General features: G+C 43.6%; 1 protein-coding gene across 1 annotated transcript in view; it reads left to right on the top strand.

Annotated features, from left to right (window-relative positions):
• Positions 1 to 327: 327 nt before the first annotated feature.
• LOC139686142 (MOXD1 homolog 1-like) overlaps positions 328 to 21,342 on the top strand; it is an 85,998-nt gene continuing 64,983 nt past the window's right edge. Inside the window, exon 1 of the mRNA XM_071583322.1 lies at positions 328 to 915. Within this exon, the coding sequence (XP_071439423.1) occupies positions 571 to 915 (345 nt within the window). The 5' untranslated portion in view covers positions 328 to 570. The remainder of the gene's footprint in view (positions 916 to 21,342) is intronic.

Below are 21,342 nucleotides of genomic sequence, written 5' to 3'. Positions count from 1 at the left end.
GGGGTCGAGGAGGCGCGCTGTGTTGCCGCCGCTGGTCTCCTCCCAGGCGGCCCCCCGGCTCCCGGGGGGCCGGGCTCGCCTCGGTTTGGCAAGTGCGCTCTCCTCTCTCCGTCTATCTTCCCTCCGCGCGCCGAGAAGGAGGAGGCGCTGGGCGGGCTGGGGGGGTCGGCGAGGGGGTTTGGCGGGATGGGAGGGCAGACACTGGAGTGTGGTGTGGGCTGCCGCTTTGTGTGTTCGCCTCGGAGAGGGTTCTGAGAGAGAGGGGGGCGGGAGTGGGGGGCAAGTCGGCTCTTACGCGTCCCACACCGGTGATTCCTCCGTCTATTTCACGCACCTGCGCCCATTCCCGAGCATTGGTGCAAAGAGCCGGAGAGAGAGAGAGAGAGGGCGGCGGTGTGCGTCCGTTTGTATCGCTCCAGCGGCATAGCCCTCGAGGCCTCCCTCCCGCCGTCCCTCTCCGCGAAGTCGCCGCCGTCTTTGTTTTGCACACTCGCCCAGACGAGGCTCGCCGCGTCGCACGCCCCAGAGCGCCCTTTCCGCCTTCGACCATCGCCCTCCACGGCCCGGCCCATGGCTGGCAGAGGCCGGAGGTTCCTGCCCGCCGCCGCCGCGATCTTGATACTCCTGCCAGCCGTCTTCCTCCGCCTCCCCGCCGGCGGCTCGGCGGAGGATGTGCCCGAGGTGGTTCCTTCGCCGCCTCCCGACCGCCGCCAGGCGTGGACTCACTCGCTAACTTTGGACCCGGAGGGCAAGTTTCATGTCCAGTGGTCGCCGTACGAGAAGGAGATTGTGTTCCGGTTGGAGGTTGCCACTCTGGGATACTTCGGTCTGGGTTTCTCCGAGAAAGGCGGGATGGCAGGCGGAGATATGGTGATTGGATGGGTGGAAGATTCAACTGGTCGTGTTCGTCTCGTGGTAAGTGCCCCTCTATCCCCGTGACGCTTACAACCTTGTCTTTCTTTGCCTACCGATTGGAAGTAAGGAAAACTTTTGCGGGCGTATTCGAAAATATTACTTTCTGAAGTTTATCATGCAGGAGAACAGGTAAGGGGGACGAACTTATTTATTGGTCATCTGAAATTCCGCAAGTTTTTCTTGGAGGAATTAATTTTTTCTCTCCAGGGAACATTGGCCAGAAGACTTATTTTCGAAGCGTAAGACGCGTAATCTACAATGAGATAATTTTTATACTGATTTCATTGATGATGGTTATTATTAGGTGGTCAACCGTTTAAGACAGGTATAGATAGGATGGACACAGATTTGATCACGATACAATTCTTTGCCCCTTTTAACGAAAGACAACCTGGGCACCCGACACTACAGTAGACCTTTATTCAATTTCTCATACTTCCTTCCTCCTTTCATTCCATCCGACATGCCTATCCTATTACTGTCCCTTCGCCGCTTCCCTAACTTTCTCCCCTCTATCACAGTCTTCCACAACCCGTCGCCAATCAAACCTCTCTGCCATCTTTCCCCTCTCCTTTGAATCACTGCCAACAAAACTTTCTCCTCCCCCACTATGCATAGTACTCTTATGTTTTCATTTCTATCCATTTCACCTTTCCCATCCACAAAGGCAGACCCACTTTTTATAAACCTCCCATCTACGCCTATCATTTTGCTTCAATGGCCATGTTTCCGCTCCGTACGAAACCGCGCTCCATATCAAAGTTTTGATTAGCCGTTTACTATCATCCTATCCTAATGCTCCTGTCATTAATTCCCTCCTCCTCGTGAAAACCTTTTTGCGAAACGCAAATCTTCCTCAACTAATTTGAAAATTTCGAAAACACTTCCTAGATAGGTATGCTCTTCTACCTGCTCCAGTTTACGAACTTCTATTTTAATGTTTCACTTAGCTTTCCCCCGGCTCAAAAATCGCATAACCATTGTTTTGTTTACATGTATTCTCATCCCATACCTATCTCATACCTATACCATGCGTACCGACTTTCCAATTCGGCCAGCAATGCTTGTAGCCTCTTGGCTGACTGACAAACTAATCATCTAACTGATTCTACAAATCCTCCACCGTCTTTCATTCCTCTCTCCAGTTCCTCCCATGCCATTTCTTAAATTTCGTCTACGCATAAGTTGACAAGCAGGGTTGATAATGGACACCCTGGTCTCACCCCTCTTTCCAACACTGTCCATCTCGAATCTCCATCCGCCACTCTCACCTTAGGTGTCTGAGACATCCAAACGCTGCAGATAGGTTTCCTATCCCTCCATTCTACTCCTATTTTCTGAAATGCATTCATTTATTCTTATCTATTCACTCAACAAACGACTTTTCGTAATCTACGAACCAAATGAATACATCTTGATTGTGATCAGCATTTCTCTCCATTAGTGAACTCATCGCTGCAGTGACATCACGCGTGCCTCTCCCCTCCCTGAAACTAAGCTGATCATCCCACAAGTAATAATTTACCTTTCTCTCTTTCCTTTTATTCATGATTCTGAGAACCAATTTGGCTACGAGCAAAATAAAACTCAGTTTTATTTAGTCCCCACACTTGGCTGTGGCTCCTTTACCTTTTCTTTGGATGGGATCTAAAAGCGATCTGACGATGTCTTCCGGCCAAATTCCTCCCTCACAAATGCTACGAATTTACCATTCAAACCTTCCCCACAAGTTTTCCTAAACTCTTTAAGTTTGTCCGCGGGAATACTATCCATCCCTGAGGCCTTATTTGATTTCAATTTCCTTAATGCTCTTTTCATCTCGACATCGAGTAAGTCTGGACCTAAATTACCCTTATCTACGTCAAATTATTTCTCTATACCTAAGCTTACTGACCAAATATCTTTACCATATGGTTCTTTCATATACTCCTTCCATCTCTTGGGTGTTATGTTTAAATCAATTATTTTTTCCTGCCTCATCTTTGATTGCAAACACGGATTTTCCCTTCTTATTCCTGGATAGTGCTTTCACCTTTCCTTACAGCGCATCTATTTCTCCCTTCCTTTGAAAGCTTTCCATATCCTCGCACTGAATCTTTCACCACATTTCTTTTGATTCAATGGTTTCCCACCTCAGCCTCTTATTTATTCATTTGTTCTTTTTTCTCCCAAATTCTATTTATATTCTTCCAGTCCCTTATATCACCCATCTTCCTGATCATCTCATCGGTATTCTATGATTTTCTTGTCGTGTTCTTATTTACTTTTTCAATGGTTTTGCCTGCACTTCCGATATTCCTCTTTTGATGGGCTCCGAATTATCGGATGATATTTCATTCATATTTGTTTTGCTCTTCAGCCCTCTGCAGTAGTTCGACAGTTAAAATGACAGCTCGATAACTTTGAAAATCTCTTTATATCGACTAGAAAAGAAATTCTTCCCCCCTATTGTTAGTGACAGGTTTTTTGAAATAACAAATATGAATTCCTATGCATTGATGTCTTTGGTAGGTCCCTTTCCCACCCCCCAATGGTGAACATGTGTTTTGACTTGCTCATATGACCAACTGTTGCAGTCTCTTTTTGTTTTTATTTCGCGGAGCTTCTTCTTTGTAAAGTAGCAGGATTCGCTTCCGCAATTAATTTCCGTTATTTCAGGGTACTTTCAGTAGTGCTTCAAATTTTTCGATTTCGATTCCGGCACAGCAGTTCTTGTTTGCGTTTCAATGAAGTCCATTTGAAGAATCACTTTCATTTTGCTTATAATGAACGGCTCTTTGCATCTTTCAACCATTCTTTGCGCTTTGGACGGGCTGAATGAGCCTCTACACCGGAGCAGGTAGATATTACTTCCATCCAGTCCCTCCCATTCCATTCCTACCTCGAGGGCACGTATCTGTGAAGACAGATAATATTTCGATCTCAATTTGCGATTGATTTTAATTTCAATGCATGTATTGATTTATTGTAATGCAATATACGGTTAGGATCTTTGAGGGGATCCATTCCCGCGAAATTATTCTCGTAGATATTTCTTTTTCAATTTAGTTCGCCAACGTTTACTTCGCCTCGGGCCTTTTATTTCCGATTTCCGTCTGCGTTGCTTTGGTAGTACTCGGTCGACTATTGTGTGTGTATCTAACTTATCCGAGAGATTTTACTCCCTTCACTTCGTCGAGCTCCTCTCGCCTCCGAGAGCTCGAGAGAGCTATCATTTGATGCTCACCGCCTTGGCTTAAATTCTCCGCGAGTCACTTGTGGAGCGTTCAGTCCAATCCCGATTGTCACCATTCATCGAATCCGAACTTGGCTCCGTCAACTAGCATAACTCTCAGGATTGATCATTACCTAGATCAGTAGGTTCTTTGACTTTGTGCACATTCAGGATGAACGCGTATTTCACGCAATATTTCGTACTTAATATCGAAAAGGAAAAGTTCATTGGATACTTTTTGCATTAAATCCTTTGCTCCCTTCATTCACTGAAACTCGTCCTCGATACGTCTTTCGTTGTGAATGATTTGGTATAAATGATTGAAATAAACCTAAACAAAGACTTCGAAGAAATAGAGAAAAATTGTTCAACTTTGTATTACTACCGGGTGGAAAAAAAGAAAACGTGTCGTCGTGACTATAAATTTGTCATAAACCAAGGGGCTTGGAGGGATGACCACGTGACAACAGTAATTATATGAAATGTGTGGGCCACGTAAAATAACCGCAAGGCGGACACAACAGATGGAAATGTTTCTGTGTGGGTAATAAGGAACCAATGTGAACAATGGAAGTTAAGATATCTTAGTTCTGTATTCCAGCAGAGAAAAATATGAATGCGATCCTGAGTCACGCTTTGCAAGGACGGAACACTGTATTTTGCCTGTCCTTGAGGCATATAAATGCCCCATGTAGTCTCAGCATACTGTGCAATGGTCTTTCTTTAGTAATTTCGATAGTGGCTGGAAACGTTGCATCTCCAGTTTCAAGAAAAAATATACTTATACTTGGAACTGTTCTGCAGGGCGATACGCGGGCGAAGGGACGGGCAGGGTGGGGGTTTGCTCTGGGTTCCATGCCCGATGGCCTTTGCTTCTCTAACCTTGGACTCTTTTAACCCTTTCACCCTTTGATGTGTGGATAACTTGATGCCTAGAAATATTCCCTCGCTCTCCCCCAAAGCTACTCTAAGCAGATTTTACACCTGATTCGCATTTTCCACTTGGTATTTTGATAAAAAAATTTATAAAAAAGCAATAACTTTTCCGCCAGAGAAAAGGGGAAACAGTGAAAAGTAATTTTGAAATATCGTGATATTTTATGCATTGATTTATTTTGAAAGTCTGATGCAATTCAAGATTTTTCGCGAGGTTCATTATGACGATGAAATAAATGAAGTTATTTTTGGCACTTCTCGTTATTCAGTCTTTTTTGTGGCTCGCGAAAGAAAAAATCGGAAGTCGGGTGTTTTGATGGGAGCCGTTGGTCGGTCCTCCCCACAAGAAGATAAGAAGGTACTGATTGCTAATCACAATCACTTCCACCCGCGCCACAGCCTCAACCGCTTTCTACCGCCCACCCAGAGTGCGCCACACTCTTGGGTTCGAGGGTATTAAGGTGTTGGGAAGTGCATTTAGATTATTCAGGTGCTCCCTTCAAAAATATGGCTCGATAAAGATACACTTACGTCGGAAGAAGAAATGAAATTGATTCGGGGTAAAATGCTCTGGGGGCCTTTGAAACTGACAAGTCAAATGTTTTTCCTCGTGTGATGCATTTTGTAATCTCTTGATCTACTAAGGAAGGGATATTCAACAATTGGGTAGCAGCCATTAAAAATGCTCACAAAATATTATCTCAGAAAATAAGTTTTACCCTTCAGTTCTCTCACTAAAAATATTTGTATTAAAAATTGCCTGTGCCCGAAGGTATTCTTGCAAGTAAAAAAATTTCATGAACAACAAGTTGGCAAAATATTTTTTTAAATAAACTATGTAATTAGAGTTAATAGTGGTGCCCATTTTTACGATGCTGTTCTTTTCTACCTTTTAATGCTTCTAACCTTGTGATTTCGTGCATATTTTTTGTGGGTTATTTTACTATTTTAATTGGAAAATGCGATAATGAAGTTCTTTCTCATCCAAATCGTTTTTATTCATACTCATTTCATGCAAGCTAAACCCTAGGAGAAAATTTCCCTCGCCCATGTCCTTTGTGAAGGAAGTGAAAATGATGCCAATGCTAGCAAATTGAATTACAGGATCTTACGCTAGCAACTAATTCATTATCACTTTGTAAAGCACTGACTTGATAAAATTCCCTCGGCCATCACGCACCGTATTACCTCATGTACGCAAAATATCTGTGATCATTTTCAGCTCCTTAAATATATTCTGTTAGAAAAAAATATATACTCTTACAGACTGAATAATCTTAAATGATTGAGTAGAGAGAAGGAAATACGTACTTCATTTACCTTTCACAATACTTCGCGTGAGTGTACTGAAATCTAATGACGTTTAACAGATTTTTCATCCATATTCAGCTCATGGCCGGGCAGCAAATGGCCTGAATTCACTGCCTGTTTAAACTTAGCTTCAGTATCGATACGGAATGATTAGGCGGAACACGAACCCAACACCACGGAACAGCACAGCACTCTCTTAAATATAGCATTACATACATGTACACCTATAGAATACGAACCAGTTCATTGTACAATTCCATCCCTTTTGAACGTTGGAATCACTCGTGTCAGTATGCTCCATAAACACTGTTCCTCTCATTGGTAATATGAACACCAGCTGATCCGCCGAATAAGTACTAGCTTGCTGCAGACTCATATTAATTCAAGCGTGGGCGTGTACAATCGAAGTCTAAATTCAGTTGATTGATGGCATTTTTATTATTTTCAATGGAACTTGAAAATTACAAGCGTTATGTATTAGTACGGTAGCGTTACCTCTAGCCTTCTTTTGAGCCTTTGGCGCTAACTCTGTGTTGTGCCCTTGTGACGCACTGTTGAAGTCATGTCGGTGAATGTTCAAAGAAATGAAAAGCTTAAAGGAAGGGATAAAGAGGATGGATTTCATGTAGTATACTTATTTTACTAGCAGGTAAAGTGTAAACATTATATTGTGATTGCTAGGCAGGATGGCGTACCTAATGTTTCAATAGAAGTCAGGATGAAAGGACAAAAATAAATAAATTTCCTGAGGTAATTGAAAGATCGTAGGCCTTGCGTGTTTGGAGCAGAGGCGTTCCAGCAGTCCAACGCAATTCTAGAAACGTCAGCTTAACGGTTGGAATCACCACACTTTTTACCTCTCATTCACCCCTCCTCTCTCGGCCACCGTACCCAGACGCGGTTAATGCGTCCCCATCCATCTTCCTCGCCCTCCCACCTTTCTCCGTCTCATGGCTCGGCAGATTTGCACTTATGGAGCTTTGCCCCCATCAGCTGCATGCAGTGACAATAGCGCAGTTATCCACCGAGCTTTGCTTCCCTACGCTTGTGCAACAGTCGTTGACTCTAAAATTTTTAACGGCTAAATTTTGCCGAGTCTGTCCTTTTTTTTAATTTTGAATGTTGTGTATATTACCTCGGTGAATACTTAGACGATGGAAGCAAGAGTTTTGAAAGACAACGTTTCTTTGAATTGATTCGAGTTAAAGATATACGTAGCTGAAATATTGGCGAGGACAAACGTTAAAAGTCGACCGGCGTTAATTATTTTTAGTTATTTATCTAAATCTTTTTCAGCAATAATGTCTGATGTGGATTCTAAAATATATAACATACAACCGTACCAGTGCATATTACCCTAGTTCTGAATATTCTACCCCCCCCCCGCTAACCGTTAAATTCGGTCCTATTACAGGTCAGGTGTGAGTGTGGTCCCTAGACACTTCCGAGCAACCTATTCCATCTAAATAACGTACGATAAGACGGCTGCTTGTCCGAATGAAACTCAGTCCCATAATATAACCAAATTAAAACATTATGACGTAGCAAGTGCATGGATGTGTATGAATAGGGTGGAGAGAGAATGGGATATGTTCAACTATTTAAGGATCCACAGTAAAACAACTTGCCAGGGAGTCGGTTTTCATGTCTAAGGTTCGAAGTCCCTTAGACTAAACCCTACGAAGTGTGAGTGCACTCATTCAGAATATAAACAGTCACTTTCCCAGGGCCAACTGCATCTTCCCACAAAGTTCTGGTATTCATACAATCGCATTACTTGAATTTTAGCTTTGTTCCTCCATGGGAATTACCCAGACTTTGAACTCGGGACCCTTTTGGAATGAAACCGTGAAAATGAGCAACGAAGTATTTCGAGAGGTGGCTGTGAAAAGGTTTCTCGACTGTCGAAGGCGCGCACCTCTCACCCTAATTCCATCGCTCCGAGCAATGTCTCCTCGCACCACCAAAAGAAAAGGAGAGGATCCTGACACCCTCGAGGGGAGGGGTTAAGAACCGACCGCGTGCTCTCCCGAGAGGCGGCCATGGGGAAGCAGGCGGTTGGGGGGGGGAGGGAGGTTCGCTGGAGGGCGGCGGGGCGCATCGCGCGAGGGGGCGGCACATCGCCATGCACGCGGGGTACGGCCCACGTGACGACATTCGAGGCGACTCCTGGGGATCGTGCCAAGGATCGTCCACGACGGGAGCCGAGAGAGGGGAGAGGGGAAAGAGGGGGGGAGCCCCCTGGCGCCCAGTCCGGAGCCCAGTCCGCCCCACACCACTCCCGGATGTCCGCGGTGGGAACAGCTCTGGAATATATGTCGTTGGATTTGGCGATCGCGTCAGGGCGTGGAAGGAAGGGGATGGGGGAGCGCCTCGTCGGCGGCGGAGGGCCTCCTTCCCGGGGGGAACCGCCTTGTTTCGCGTATCGGTCGCCGTCGGCCTCTCCCCGGCCCCACGGGTTCTTCCCCACCCGACCTGGTAGGTCCCCCCCTCTCTCCCTCTCTCCTTGCTCCATGAGCTCGAAGCTCCCAAGGTTAATGTTGTTTCTCACGGACCTCCCTGCGTGAGAGTTGTCAAAGTGTTCCAGTTATTCCCACAGGGTGTCAAACCCTTCATCACCAAAAGGATAAACGCATACACACGAGGGAGGGAAATTTCGCTATTACGGCGGCATACCGAGGATTGTGGAATGCATAAGAGAAATGAAAAATTACCTTTAAAAGATGAAGGTTACAGAAGTCTAGGAGCCAAAAGGCCGAGCTTCAGGCAGTAGAATAAAGAGGAGTGCTCGGGAAAGGGTAAACTTTCCTTTTCTGCTGCCGAAGCAGCCGTCTTTAGACCCCATCGTTATCTAATGTCTATACAAGTATCTTTGTGATACTTAATCTTTCTCGTAAGTGTACATGGGGAATTCATAATTGCGTATTCGTAAATGAGTACCTGCAGTGCGCAAGTAGGATTGGATAATATGAAATAAATATACTAAAGTGAATTTTTGTGCACAGGAAAACTGTCATGTCGACAAAAAATTTTTAATGCTAGATCTGATTTGCATTTAATATAGAAAATCTTGAAGTAATGCTTGCGATTCCTGTCATTCGCCGGTAGGTTACCACTCCTATCGACGTACCTTAAATGTAGATTTACGTGAGGACAAAGGTTATGTAGAGCTAGAGAGAGAATACGGAGATAGGACGAACTTATTTGATTTGGGATTATGCACAAACAATTAGTAATTTTAAAAATGAAACGCAGTGAAAGAGAAAACAAATTTCCGGGGACTTCCGAATGCATACAGAGCGGGAAGAGACTAGGCCCGGATGATGATCGACGTTTATTGAGATAATTTCGAATAGTAGCATCAAGGGAAACAGGTAAACTCATAATCTTACACCATCTCTAATGATCCATGATAATTAAAATTTTTTTTTATTATGCACGTTGTTTCATGGAAACAAGTACACAAAAGATGCATGAATTCTGTGGTTCTTAGAAGTTGTTGAAAACAGGAATGTACGAGTAAGCTACAATCATATTTTGGAGTATGTACGCTTTCATTGTTGCCGGGGGCGTATTTTTACGTGATTTATTGGGAAATACGAACTTACAATTGCGATAAATGAATATGATGTGCGTTTTTGCTCTACAGGGTACACCTTATATACGTACAAGGTTCTACTAGGCTTGCTATGAACGCATCACAGATGTTATCCATGATATATATATATATATATATATATATATATATATATATATATATAATTTAAAGAAAGTATTGTTAACAAATTAAGTGCCACTGATACCATCCACAAAATTCAAATGGAAGCATCAAAATTCGGCGTTCGAAATGTTTTTTTTTCAATTTATCTATCAAGATACGCTAGAACACGGAAATGATGAGAAAGATTAGTCCTTGATGCGAATATCAAGTTCCATTACCGTAGGTGAATTTTTTTTTGAGTGAAATGAAATGGTCACACGCTGAACATTCTCGTTTTTTCTCATTTATCCTCAGTGAAACGTATAATAACTTCTGAGTTTGATCCCGGACCACTTCCTTCCACTTCTACATGGTACCCTGAAAACCACGCCGATGGTGTGTGGCAGGGAGTAATTCAACACGAGATATGCAACATAAAAAATGAAGTTTTTCTAAATTTTTAACTATACTTTTACAGTATAAAATAAGATCTGGTGCATCTACTATGGTGCATTATTATTTGCATTTTATGTAAAATAATGCAAATAATGTAGATCATGATATATTTATGAGGGTTTTCAATATTATTATCTGCAACCATTTTTCCTGCCTCCTTTGGGTTTCTCCCAACCATCCCCTCTCCTCCCCTTCCTAGCACTTCTTTGTTTGTTTTCTGACCACCTCACCTTCTCCGCCCTTCTCCACACCCACATTTCAAAATCCTGCAAATATGCTTATCATCCTGCTTCAATGAGCATGTTTCCGCGTCACAAAAAATCACACTCAAAATCGAATTTTTGAAGAGCTGTTTCTAAATATGTGACTCAACGACTCCGTTATCAATTTCCTCCTCCTTGTGGAAGCTTTTATGCCTAACGCAATCATTCTCCTCATGTCCTTTCTGCTTCGAACATTTTGGTACAAACACTTCAAGCGATAGGTAAACTGTTCCGCCTGTCCAAGTTAATGAGGCCATACTTTAATACTTCACACCTCGGATCTATCCCAAAAGTAAGTAGAATGATTTTTTCCAGCCGGCGTAGATGTCTGGGGTGGGAAGATTTGTGGTTGGAAAGGTGCTGGAAGGTCTTGGAAACGCAACGTGTCCCGCGTCAGCAGGCCGTTACAGTGTGCCGATCGCTTCCAGACGGGACCCCTGATCGAGGGTCACGTTACAAATTCACGATGCCACGTTCCATGGATCAAGGATACCCGATAAATATTTGTGTCAAGCTCAAACAATTAGGTTTGGGAAATGAAGTGATGTCCCAACGAATGGTTTCCTGCTGGAAAAATAAGTTTCGGCAGAGGGGAGTTTGAATACGTGGAACGCCCTGGATGTCCGTTAACGACACAGTGCGACGGTGTGCGTAAAGTTAGAGATGTGCTTCATCCCGATCGACGCCTGAGTGTCAGAATGATCGCAGAAGACCGAAAACCACAGTGCATCGCATTCTCCCCGAAGATTCAGCCATGAGAAAAGTGTGTAACAAGATAGTCCCCAAGGTGCTGTTGGAAGATCAAAGGAGGCTCTTCTGACAATCTCGCGTGATCTCTTGGACCGCAGTGAAAGTGACCTACAGCCCCTATGATGCACTGCCGGACTTCTTTTTGTTCCCAAAGAATAAAAAGAAGCTGGAAATACAGCCATTTTGGAACCCTGGATAACGTCATTGGGCCCGTGATGAGGTGCTTGAACGAGGTTCCCGTCGGCGCCTTCCAGGGAGTGTACTGCAAACGGCAGAGGCGCCGGCATCGGTGGGTCGATCACAAAGGTGTTATTTTGTAGGATTATATTAATTTGTGCTTTCATCTGCTGTAAATATTTTTCCCGGATTGATCCTGCCTAATTTTGGGGCAGACCCCGTATTTTGTTCGACGGAGGGGGGAGGCCTGAGAAAACGGGTGATGGACATGGGGGTGGAGAGGACAGGAGAAGTGAAGGGGTGAAAAATAATTTTCAGGAAGATCGGATTGAAAAATGGAAATTTTTTGAGGGTTTTAAAAACCAGACAAGCCTTTGGAATTTGTTTGATGACCGAGGTGTCACATATTTTCCTCGAAAAGAGCCATTAAATCACATGTAGCGTAATAGATGGGTGCAAGGGTGCAACGAAGGGGAAGGCGAAGGTTTGCTACTTGATCTCAGAGCCCACAAGGAGAGTGAGAGGGAGAGACCTATCTATCCGGCCCTCCTTCTATTTGATACTTACAGGAGAGCACTGAGACCGGTTTCGCGGCAAAGCTTAGCGTCCCCCCCACCTACTCCAAGTAGTTTGACCCCACTCCGACCAGCAGGAGCGGCGTGGGAAATTCAATTGCATTACTTTCGGAGTGCACCCTGTATTACCCTCGGGATGGAGATCCAGCAATTTAGTCATCACATCATCGCGATCCTCAATGAACTGGGACTCCGAATGGGTAACAAATGGTCAAGTTTTTATTTCCTAAATTGTTTGCTATTATTAAATGACCTTTGTGTGGAAAAGATTAAGAGTGGGTCGGGAGGGAATAGAAGTCTGCTGAGGACATCTCTGTAACACTGTGCTTTTGGACACCTCTTGGAAAATTTCCACCTGTATTGCAGAAATTGCTTGTTCTTGGGCTTCAGCTGCTTCCTCAGAGTCATATGACAGATCGATAAAATGGTGTATTTCCTTGTATAATGAAGCAAACACTCAAAATATGTCAGTTTTTGTAAGCTTTTTCATTTGATATTGCCCCCAAAACATTCTTATTTGTCCTTTCAAAGTCTCGTTTACACCATTGATAGGTGACAGTTTCTGGTTCAGCGAAGAACCGCCTTGATGTACATGTATGTATTTCCATCGTTGGTATTACTAAAGCCTTACTTCGGAATTACAACTAATAGCCCCATTTGGTCCTGAAAGGATTTTGTATGGCCTTCTTCAATTTTTTTATAACGTCTATGTCCTCTTTTGTCTCTGGTTGCCATTTCTTTATTGTATCTTGTTTCAAGAACGCAATTCAAAGCATGTTATCTTGGAATGGAGAATGGATAGCCAGTTAGGATGGAGGATGGATAGATAGATAGATAAGTTTGAAAACATTGACCTTTTCCAGTTTTTGCATTTCAACTTTGCTGAACTCTTCTGACGTTTTTCAAAAAGCATTAAATTGTTGATGATTTATTTAAAAAAGCATTAAAATCTTTACCATCAACCACTTGACAGTAAAACTTGCATAACACTAGTAGGCAGAACGTTGTCTTATTGTAAGCTGCGGCCTCGCCAACGAAAAGAAACACTTGATAACTGTCCTGCAAAGGAATGGATACAGCGCTCATATGATCCAAAAAAGGGCCAAGAAGGAAGAAAAGAAGAGACAAACCACCGCTGTTCCTGACAGGGAGGAAGACTCCAGACCACAACCGAAGGCTTACGTCACCATCCCCTTCATCGCAGGGACTTCGGAAAGAATCGCGAGGGCTTTAAGGAAGCATGATGTAGTGACCAGATTCAACTGCGTCACCAAGATAGCTGACACCCTACCGAGACCCGAGGATGAAATTTCACCGTTACTATCAGAAGGCGTGTACCAAGTGCCATGCTCTTGCGGCAAATGGTACATCGGTGAAACATGCAGAGCGCTGAAAACACGCATGAGTGAACATCAGAGAGCAACCAAGACCAAACAGTTTAGAGCATCGGCCATCGCTGAGCACGCCTGGAGTGAACCCGGATACTCTATTCTGTTCGACGACGCTAAAATAATAGCGAAAGAAGACAAATACTTCCCGAGGATGATTAGAGAGGCCATTAAAATCTTTAAAAGGCCAGAAAACTTTAACAGAGAGGATGGATATCCACTCCACAATGCGTGGAAAATACTTATTCCGCGCAAATATGAGGACGTTCCCTGATTGGCCGAAGAAATTTCCTGGTATTGGCGCCGCATTTTCCCTATATAAGACGGGACAACAAGCTTCTTTCCATCCTTGACCTGAGGACGCCAGCAGGATAGCTGGCGAAACTGTTGTGAATTTAAACGACCTACGCGGACGCAGCCCGAAAAATGTGGAAATCACCTACTCATCGCCGCGGAAACCTGCGAACGAACAATAGTTAGGGATACCTTATCTACCTTTAAGAAGAACATATTTTCAAGATATTTTATTCCAGGTATTTTTATTCTTCAACCTTTGAACCACCTTTTGAGATCGAGTGCCCCCCAGCCCAGTGCAACCAATGGCCCCCTTAAAATACGTACTTCTTTTCGGGAAGCCCGGGCCAAGGGAGCACGTGCACCAAGTCTCACATGCAGGGCCCACAGCAACCCAAAGAAAACACTGCCGAGGTAGCGAGGACGCGGCGAAGTGGGCGTGCTCGGTCCTACTCAATGTCAAGGTAATGGGAGAGGCTCGGATCTCTCACTATCTAATGCACTCGCCCCCACTCCCTCTCACCCCCCCCGGTCTCCTTTCGAGCATACGCCCAATGCAGAACACTTGGGCGCGTCACTCCGCTTGAGCCCTGTTGGAAAGCGTTCGCAAACCGTGTGGAGGGGTCGGCAACGGATTCAGAGGGTGTGGGCGGGGGGGGGGGGGGGGTAGGGGTCGGAGGCCATTAAGGCGGTTGGCAAAGGAAAGAGAGATACGGCGACCTCTTTGCCCCGTGGCCAGGGGAGCCACCCACGTATCAGGCGGTCGCGAACGAGGCTACCAAACTGCGAAACCCTTCTCGTGAATTTATGACGATAATGAAACCTAATTATTGCCGGAGATTCCAGAGGAGCTCGTTTAAAAAAATTGTAGCATGTAATAATACATATTTCCTTCATAATAAACTCGTATATATATATATACATATATATATATATATATATATATATATATATATATATATATATATATATATATATATATATATATATATATATATATATATAGTAACGAGCGAAGAATGCTAATGTGCATATGATTTTTGTATCAGATAGCCTCTTGCATCAAGGACGACATTTCCAAATTTTCTTCCGTAAATCGTTTGAGAAATGACTTCTGAGACGCTAATCTTACTTCAAACAAAGCGTTATTTCTTTATGTGGTCCCGCAAAACAATTCCAAAGCTTTCGGGGAAACTATTACAAATCATCTTGAATCTCACGCTAAATAGGATTTGTAATAGCCCAAGAGTATAAAACAGAGAAAAATGGTGAGGGAATGGATTCTAGTAACATTAAACAGGACGGCAGGAAAGGAGTATCATCAGGCTGTGTAGGAAATTATTAATGATGAAAGGGAGTCGGGTACAGAAAAAGGAAAGTGAGAACGTAAAAAATGGATATTGAGAGCTGTAAAGGAAACTAGGATTAGCAAGTAGGAAAAAAGCAAGGAAACCATGGCTTACAGACCTGATGATTGGGAAAGGATAATTGAAAGACAAAGATGGAAGATTATCGGCACAAAGTTACATAGAAGAAAGTACAAAGAGTCGAATGATAATCTGAGACGGGAAGCTAATAGGGCGAAAGAAGCGTGGTGGAAGACGCACTGCAGGATATGGAAATTTTACAAATAAAGTGTGAAAGTGGTGATCTATGCAAGAAGGTGAAGAACAATCAAGAAGTAGGAGGGGAATTTGCGTGCTAACAGTCAAAGATAAAGCTAGAAAATCATTAACTGGACCTGTGGATATTCTAGGGAGATGAAAATAATGTACAGAGAAACTATATGGTAAATACATTACGCCAGCAAGCTTAGATACACAGGAAAAGTAATATGTACCTGTAAAAAGATAATATGATGTAGATGAGGAGAGATTATATTCAGGTATATTATATGGGAAAATAGAAGGGGCATTATGGGAATTGAAATAAATAAAACCATTGGGATAGACTACATTCCCACCGAGCTACTTAAAGATTTAGGTAAAGGAGTTCATAAAGTAGAGCCAGTGGAACAATTTACCTATCTCGGACGTGTTCTGGAGCAAAAATGGGTGGTATGAGCATAGATGGAAGAATTGTGTCAGACAAAGAAGGATTCACTAGAAGAAAGAGTTTTCCTGCAGGGACGCTTAAAAAAAGATGCTAAGAAATATTTAATCAAAACTTTGATATGGAGCGTGGTTTTCTACGGCGCTGAAACATGGTCTTCAAAGCAAGATGATATGTGTAGGTTTTGAGGCTTCTGGAACGTGGTCGTGAGGAAGGATGGAGAGAATGAAGGGGGCAGAAAGGAGAACAAACGAGAAAGTGCTGGGCATAGTGGGGAAGGAGAGGGGATTGTTGAGGTAAGAAAAATGGATGCACAGCATTTTGAATGGTGATGGGATGTTGACAACTGTGATAGAGGGGAGAATGTTATGCAAGCGAGGAAGTGACAGGAATAGGATAGGAATGTTGGAGGGAATGAAGAGACGAAGGAAGTATGCGGAATTTAAGGATTTATTGTATTGGAGGACATCAGGCTTTGTTTTGTCATGAGAGGTAAGAAATGTATCGTTTTAGAAATGGTATGGGTCCATCTGAAGACTTCCTTTAACTGTAGAATACCAATAAATGTAACTCATTTTGTAACATTATGCAATGTTTCCATCTCATTGCTTCATGTAAATGTATTGCAAGTTTTCACCATTGGTCTCGAGTATTGCGTCAATGGCAGCCGTTGGAAATTGAGACGGCAGAGGAAGGAACGTTACCAGCAATACACTGTATTAATATTTTGCTTTCGCATGAACAAATCGACAACTTATATCTGTGTAACACTACAGTAGACTAATGAATAGTCCTGTTTCCTTATATGTAACATAGTTTGGATATACTACCTTGATCAAAACTTTCCCGGAATTTATTCAGAAAATTAAAAATACAAGTTTATTCATCTAAATCTATATTGTCCCCTTCAAAGTAATCCCCATCGACTGCAACACACTTATGCCAGCGCTTGATCCAATCCTCGAAACATTTTTTATATTCGGTTTTCGGTATGTCCATCAGTGCTTCCTGCGATTTTTCCATTACTTCCTCTCGGCTGCTAAAACGCGTTCCCCGTAATGGTTTTTTAACTCGATTGAACAGAAAGAAGTCACAGGGAGCCAAATCAGGTGAATTCGGTGGCTGTTGGATGGTATTTGTTGCATTTTTCGTCAAAAAATTACGAATAATATAGCACTGTGCGACTCCAGTAATGATCCTTTTGATGAATGTGGGATCGGATTCAGCCTCGCAAATCATGTCTTTTGCGACGTCAACACGGTCTCTTTTTTGCATGAAATTGAGGTCTTTTGGCACTAACTTTGCTGCTACACGACGGAAACCCAAATCATTAACCACAATGTCTTGGGCGGATCCATAGGCAATGTTCAAGTCCTCCGCTATTTCTCTGATGGTTAATTTGCGGTTATTGACCAACATTTCTTTTACTTTATCAATTTTTTCACCGACTTTCGATGTCGATGGTCTGCCACTGCGTTCATCATCTTCGATTGACTCACGACCACTTCTGAACCGCTCGTGCCACTGGTAAACGACCGTTTTTTTTAGAGAATCGTTGCCGAAACACTTTTCCAACATTTCCAACGTCCGTGCGCCACTAAATCCGTTTTTTACGCAAAATTTAATACAAGTTCGTTGTTGCAAATTTAAATCCATTTCTGCAATTGTAAAAAATCGCCAACACACACAGAGATAGATGTACCTTTGGCTACGTAACTTTTGCAAATGTCAAGTTATGACACTAAGATTTAAAGGGAATATCAACAACAGATGTACCAATTTAACAAAAAAAACAGAACTCAAATCGGAACGATGGGAGCGCCACACGGTGGTTATTCCGGGAACTTTTTGATCAAGGTAGTAGAGTACTCCCTCCGTGTCAGACAATGTCCCCGAAGCTTCTCTTTATACACTATAGCGGTTTTCTGCTTGGCCAAAATCCTTCGCCCTGTTGAAGACGACGAGTGCAGCACATCGTCTGTGTGCGCTGATAATACGAGACCCTTCCTTCCAACTGTGGCATCCTCAACATCTATTGCTCCTAAAGCGCCAGAAGTTGTTCAATGGCGACGCTATCAAACGGGCACGTAAAGGGGGCTTCACTTAGGACAACCGTGCTTGATACCTATTTCTACTGATGTCGGCACTATTAAAGAATCAGTAACGTTGACCATGCATTGTGACTCTCCTTTAAGCGTCCTTATTCAATTTTCTTTCCGAAACCATATACGATACTCGTACCTCACCTTTTTTGGACTATTCGTGATCGACACGATCAAAGCACACCTTTGGTCCTTGAGAGAAACGGCCATGCTTATCGAGATGCATCTCTTAAAACGGAGAGTTTGCCCATAATACTCCTCCTCCCCGGTAACCTTGTTCCCGAGACACTGTTGTTTCCAAAACTGGCGTCACCTTTTCTGATCTGAGCAATTTTTAAAGTCTTCCTGTCAGCTTACTTGTCGATGGGGTCATGGGGCTGCTTCCGCAGAAGAAAGTGGAAGCCAACCTCTCTCCATAATCATCCTCAGGAAGAGCTGACGCAAGTTCTACCAGAAATATTTTGTAGACCTAAACCGGCAGCCCATCTATCCCTGTGCTATTTTTATAACAGGGCATTAAGTGCCGTGTTGGCAACCTTGGCTGTCAAAAATATTCCTTAAAGGTTCAAGAGTCTTCCCAAGACATGGCCTTGGTATTGCCCACTCGTGTACCCAAATGGTTCATTTCTCGACTTTCCCTTCTCAATCGCGCTTTTATCTTTTCAACTTATCCACCTGCTCCGCTAATTCCTTCATCTTTTATTTGTTGTTGTTATAGTTGCAGTGCATTTATACTGGCTGCTCACGTTTCATCTTTTGGTTTCAAGCTCCCTAATATTGACTTCCGCCTTCCGGATGGTTTCCCCAAAAATTTCCAAGTTGGCTTGCATCATGGTGACATAGTCTTCTTTGGCCAGACACTCTTAACATTGGTCTCTATTTCGACATAATTCTCTTCCCCTGGCCAATTGTTTAATCGTGTACTCGAGGTGTATATTATCCAAGAGTGGTGGCATTACTATTGAGCATACAAGGGTGTACAAGTACTCTCGCAAGTTGTAAAAGCGTCCGGGATGAGAAATTACAAGGGTTCTGGTCGTAGTGAATGTATGCTTCCCCGATCCATGCCATTCCTTTGCAAGCACATCGACTATCATCCAGTATCCTGGCTAACGTGCCTAAAACTCGAGCCACCGTAGGTCCACTTTTCACTTCCACTCGAATGGTTCTCTCCACTAATGGCTCTGATCCGTTTACACCTCACTGGGTGGGTGTAAATGGTAAGAGGAAAAAAAGCAGGGTCTGCAACGGTCCTCATTTCTCTATCAATTCCTCCATGATCTGCATCATTGAATACTTTTTGGATGGTGGCGCACAAAAGGTATTTGAAACAATGCCATATCGCTCTTCAAATGCGTGAGTGGCTTCGTTTTGCTCACAAATACCTTAGCTTTTGGCCATCTGATTAAACAATTTTGGAATTAGGTCTTGTTGAGGTGTTCTTTAACAATTTCACCATTTTCTCTGGGTTCAAAATGGACAGTAAGACCTTTTCCTTCGTACTACATCGTGGTGACAGCCTCGTTATTACCATTCCAAACTATGATCAAGATTTTTCGGAAGGAACTACGATAGAACTTCCCATGATATGCATTGCAGGAATTCGTAGGTCTACGCACTAAAAATTCTGCTAGTATTCCCGAAACAACAGGAGGATTAGATGACAAATGGCGGCGCTGATGAAGTGTGTCGTTATCAGGTGGTTGTGGGCATATCGATTTCAAACATTCCCATTGTATACGTCTAACGCTCTTGCTTGCGATTGCCAATATATAGCGTTGTTCACCTATCTCCCATTTTATATCTCCTTCGTCACCCAGGAATTAAGCAGCTGGATCAATCTTCTTCGATGCCTGTCGGAAGCAAACGGCTCGAAATGCTCACGGCGGGCAGTTTTGCTGTTGAAAGAGGACGGGGGTTGTTTTGCGTCTCAATGAATGGCTGGGTGGGGTGACGAGATGGGAGGCGCCGTGGAGGGGGGTGTGGAGAGGGAGAAGAGAGGGGGGGCAGGTGTGAGCGCGGGTCGGGACGGCTGTGTGAGAACCGTGTGGTGGTGGGAAACGGTGGGTCCATCCAAGGCGGGGGGGGGGGCAACCGCAACCCCCGAAAGCTCCCTCGCTTTCCTCCTCACCTCCCCCCCCAACGTCCCCACTGGGGGCAACAACGAAAGAGGATGGATGATGCGGTACCTGGTCGGGGGTGCGAGGAACTTTCGGGAACATTGCGACAGATCGACACGACGGCGGTGGGGAGCGCTGGTGCGTTGGCAGCTGCACGCGCGTCGAAATGCCTTCGCATGAGTGGGTCGCAGCCGCGCTCGAAGTCCCCCTGGGGGCCGGCACGAGCCCCTATGAACCTTTTATACTCCCGGTGACGAGTTCCGGAAGTCGCCGGAAACAACACGTCTTGGGGCCGTGACAAGACTTGATTCGAGCCAGCCAACTTCGCCCGACTGGTATTTGGTCGACCCGACCCGACTGCTCTGATCAGACGATGCGGAAGAAATTTCGAGTTGGTTCCGGTGTTTTTATTAGATTAATAATTGTAAAGCCACAATTTTTCAACTCGTGGTAGTAAATGGGTTTTATTCAGTTGCTAAATTCAGCGCTTGATTTCCCATGAAATGCTTAATTGTGAAAGAGTACTCGTCAGCAGGCATATTTCCCGTTATTTTCGTAAGAAATGCTTATATCATCGGAAGTTTACTTTTTTCCGAAATTTTTTATTTCACTGCAATTCCCGTCTCGATATCATGAGTCTAAAAATGTCCATTACAACTTTTTAAATGCATTTATTTATATTTTGTGGGTTCCGTATATGGAACGGGGAGAGCGATTCCTTCAAGCAAGTACATTAAAGATTAAGGAAAACTCAAATTTTAGGATGGGGTTTTTAATTTCTTGTGGAAATATGCAATATGCAAGTATTTCGAATTTTTCAGTCGTAACCAACATCTTCCAGTCAAGATTTGGAAGAAAGTATGTCTATTCGTGTCACCAGCGGTTTGGATTGCCCCTCATCCCTGTACATACTCCCCATATCCTCGTACGTGGGTCATTCAACAGGCCAAAGAAAAATAAGAAAAACATAATTTTGAGTAAATGTCTTGTATTTTCCAAGATATTGTCGATAAACTTTTCCCGGCGTTTTATCCAACTCTTTTAAGCCGTCCAAACAGTAGGATTTCGGATGGTCCATAGACTAGGAGT

The sequence above is a fragment of the Hetaerina americana genome, unplaced genomic scaffold, assembly GCF_022747635.1.
Source record: "Hetaerina americana unplaced genomic scaffold, ioHetAmer1.1.p SCAF_13, whole genome shotgun sequence".
NCBI lineage: Eukaryota > Metazoa > Arthropoda > Insecta > Odonata > Calopterygidae > Hetaerina > Hetaerina americana.
Note: the sequence above shows the minus strand (reverse complement) of the source record. Positions and strands in the feature narration are given on the sequence as shown.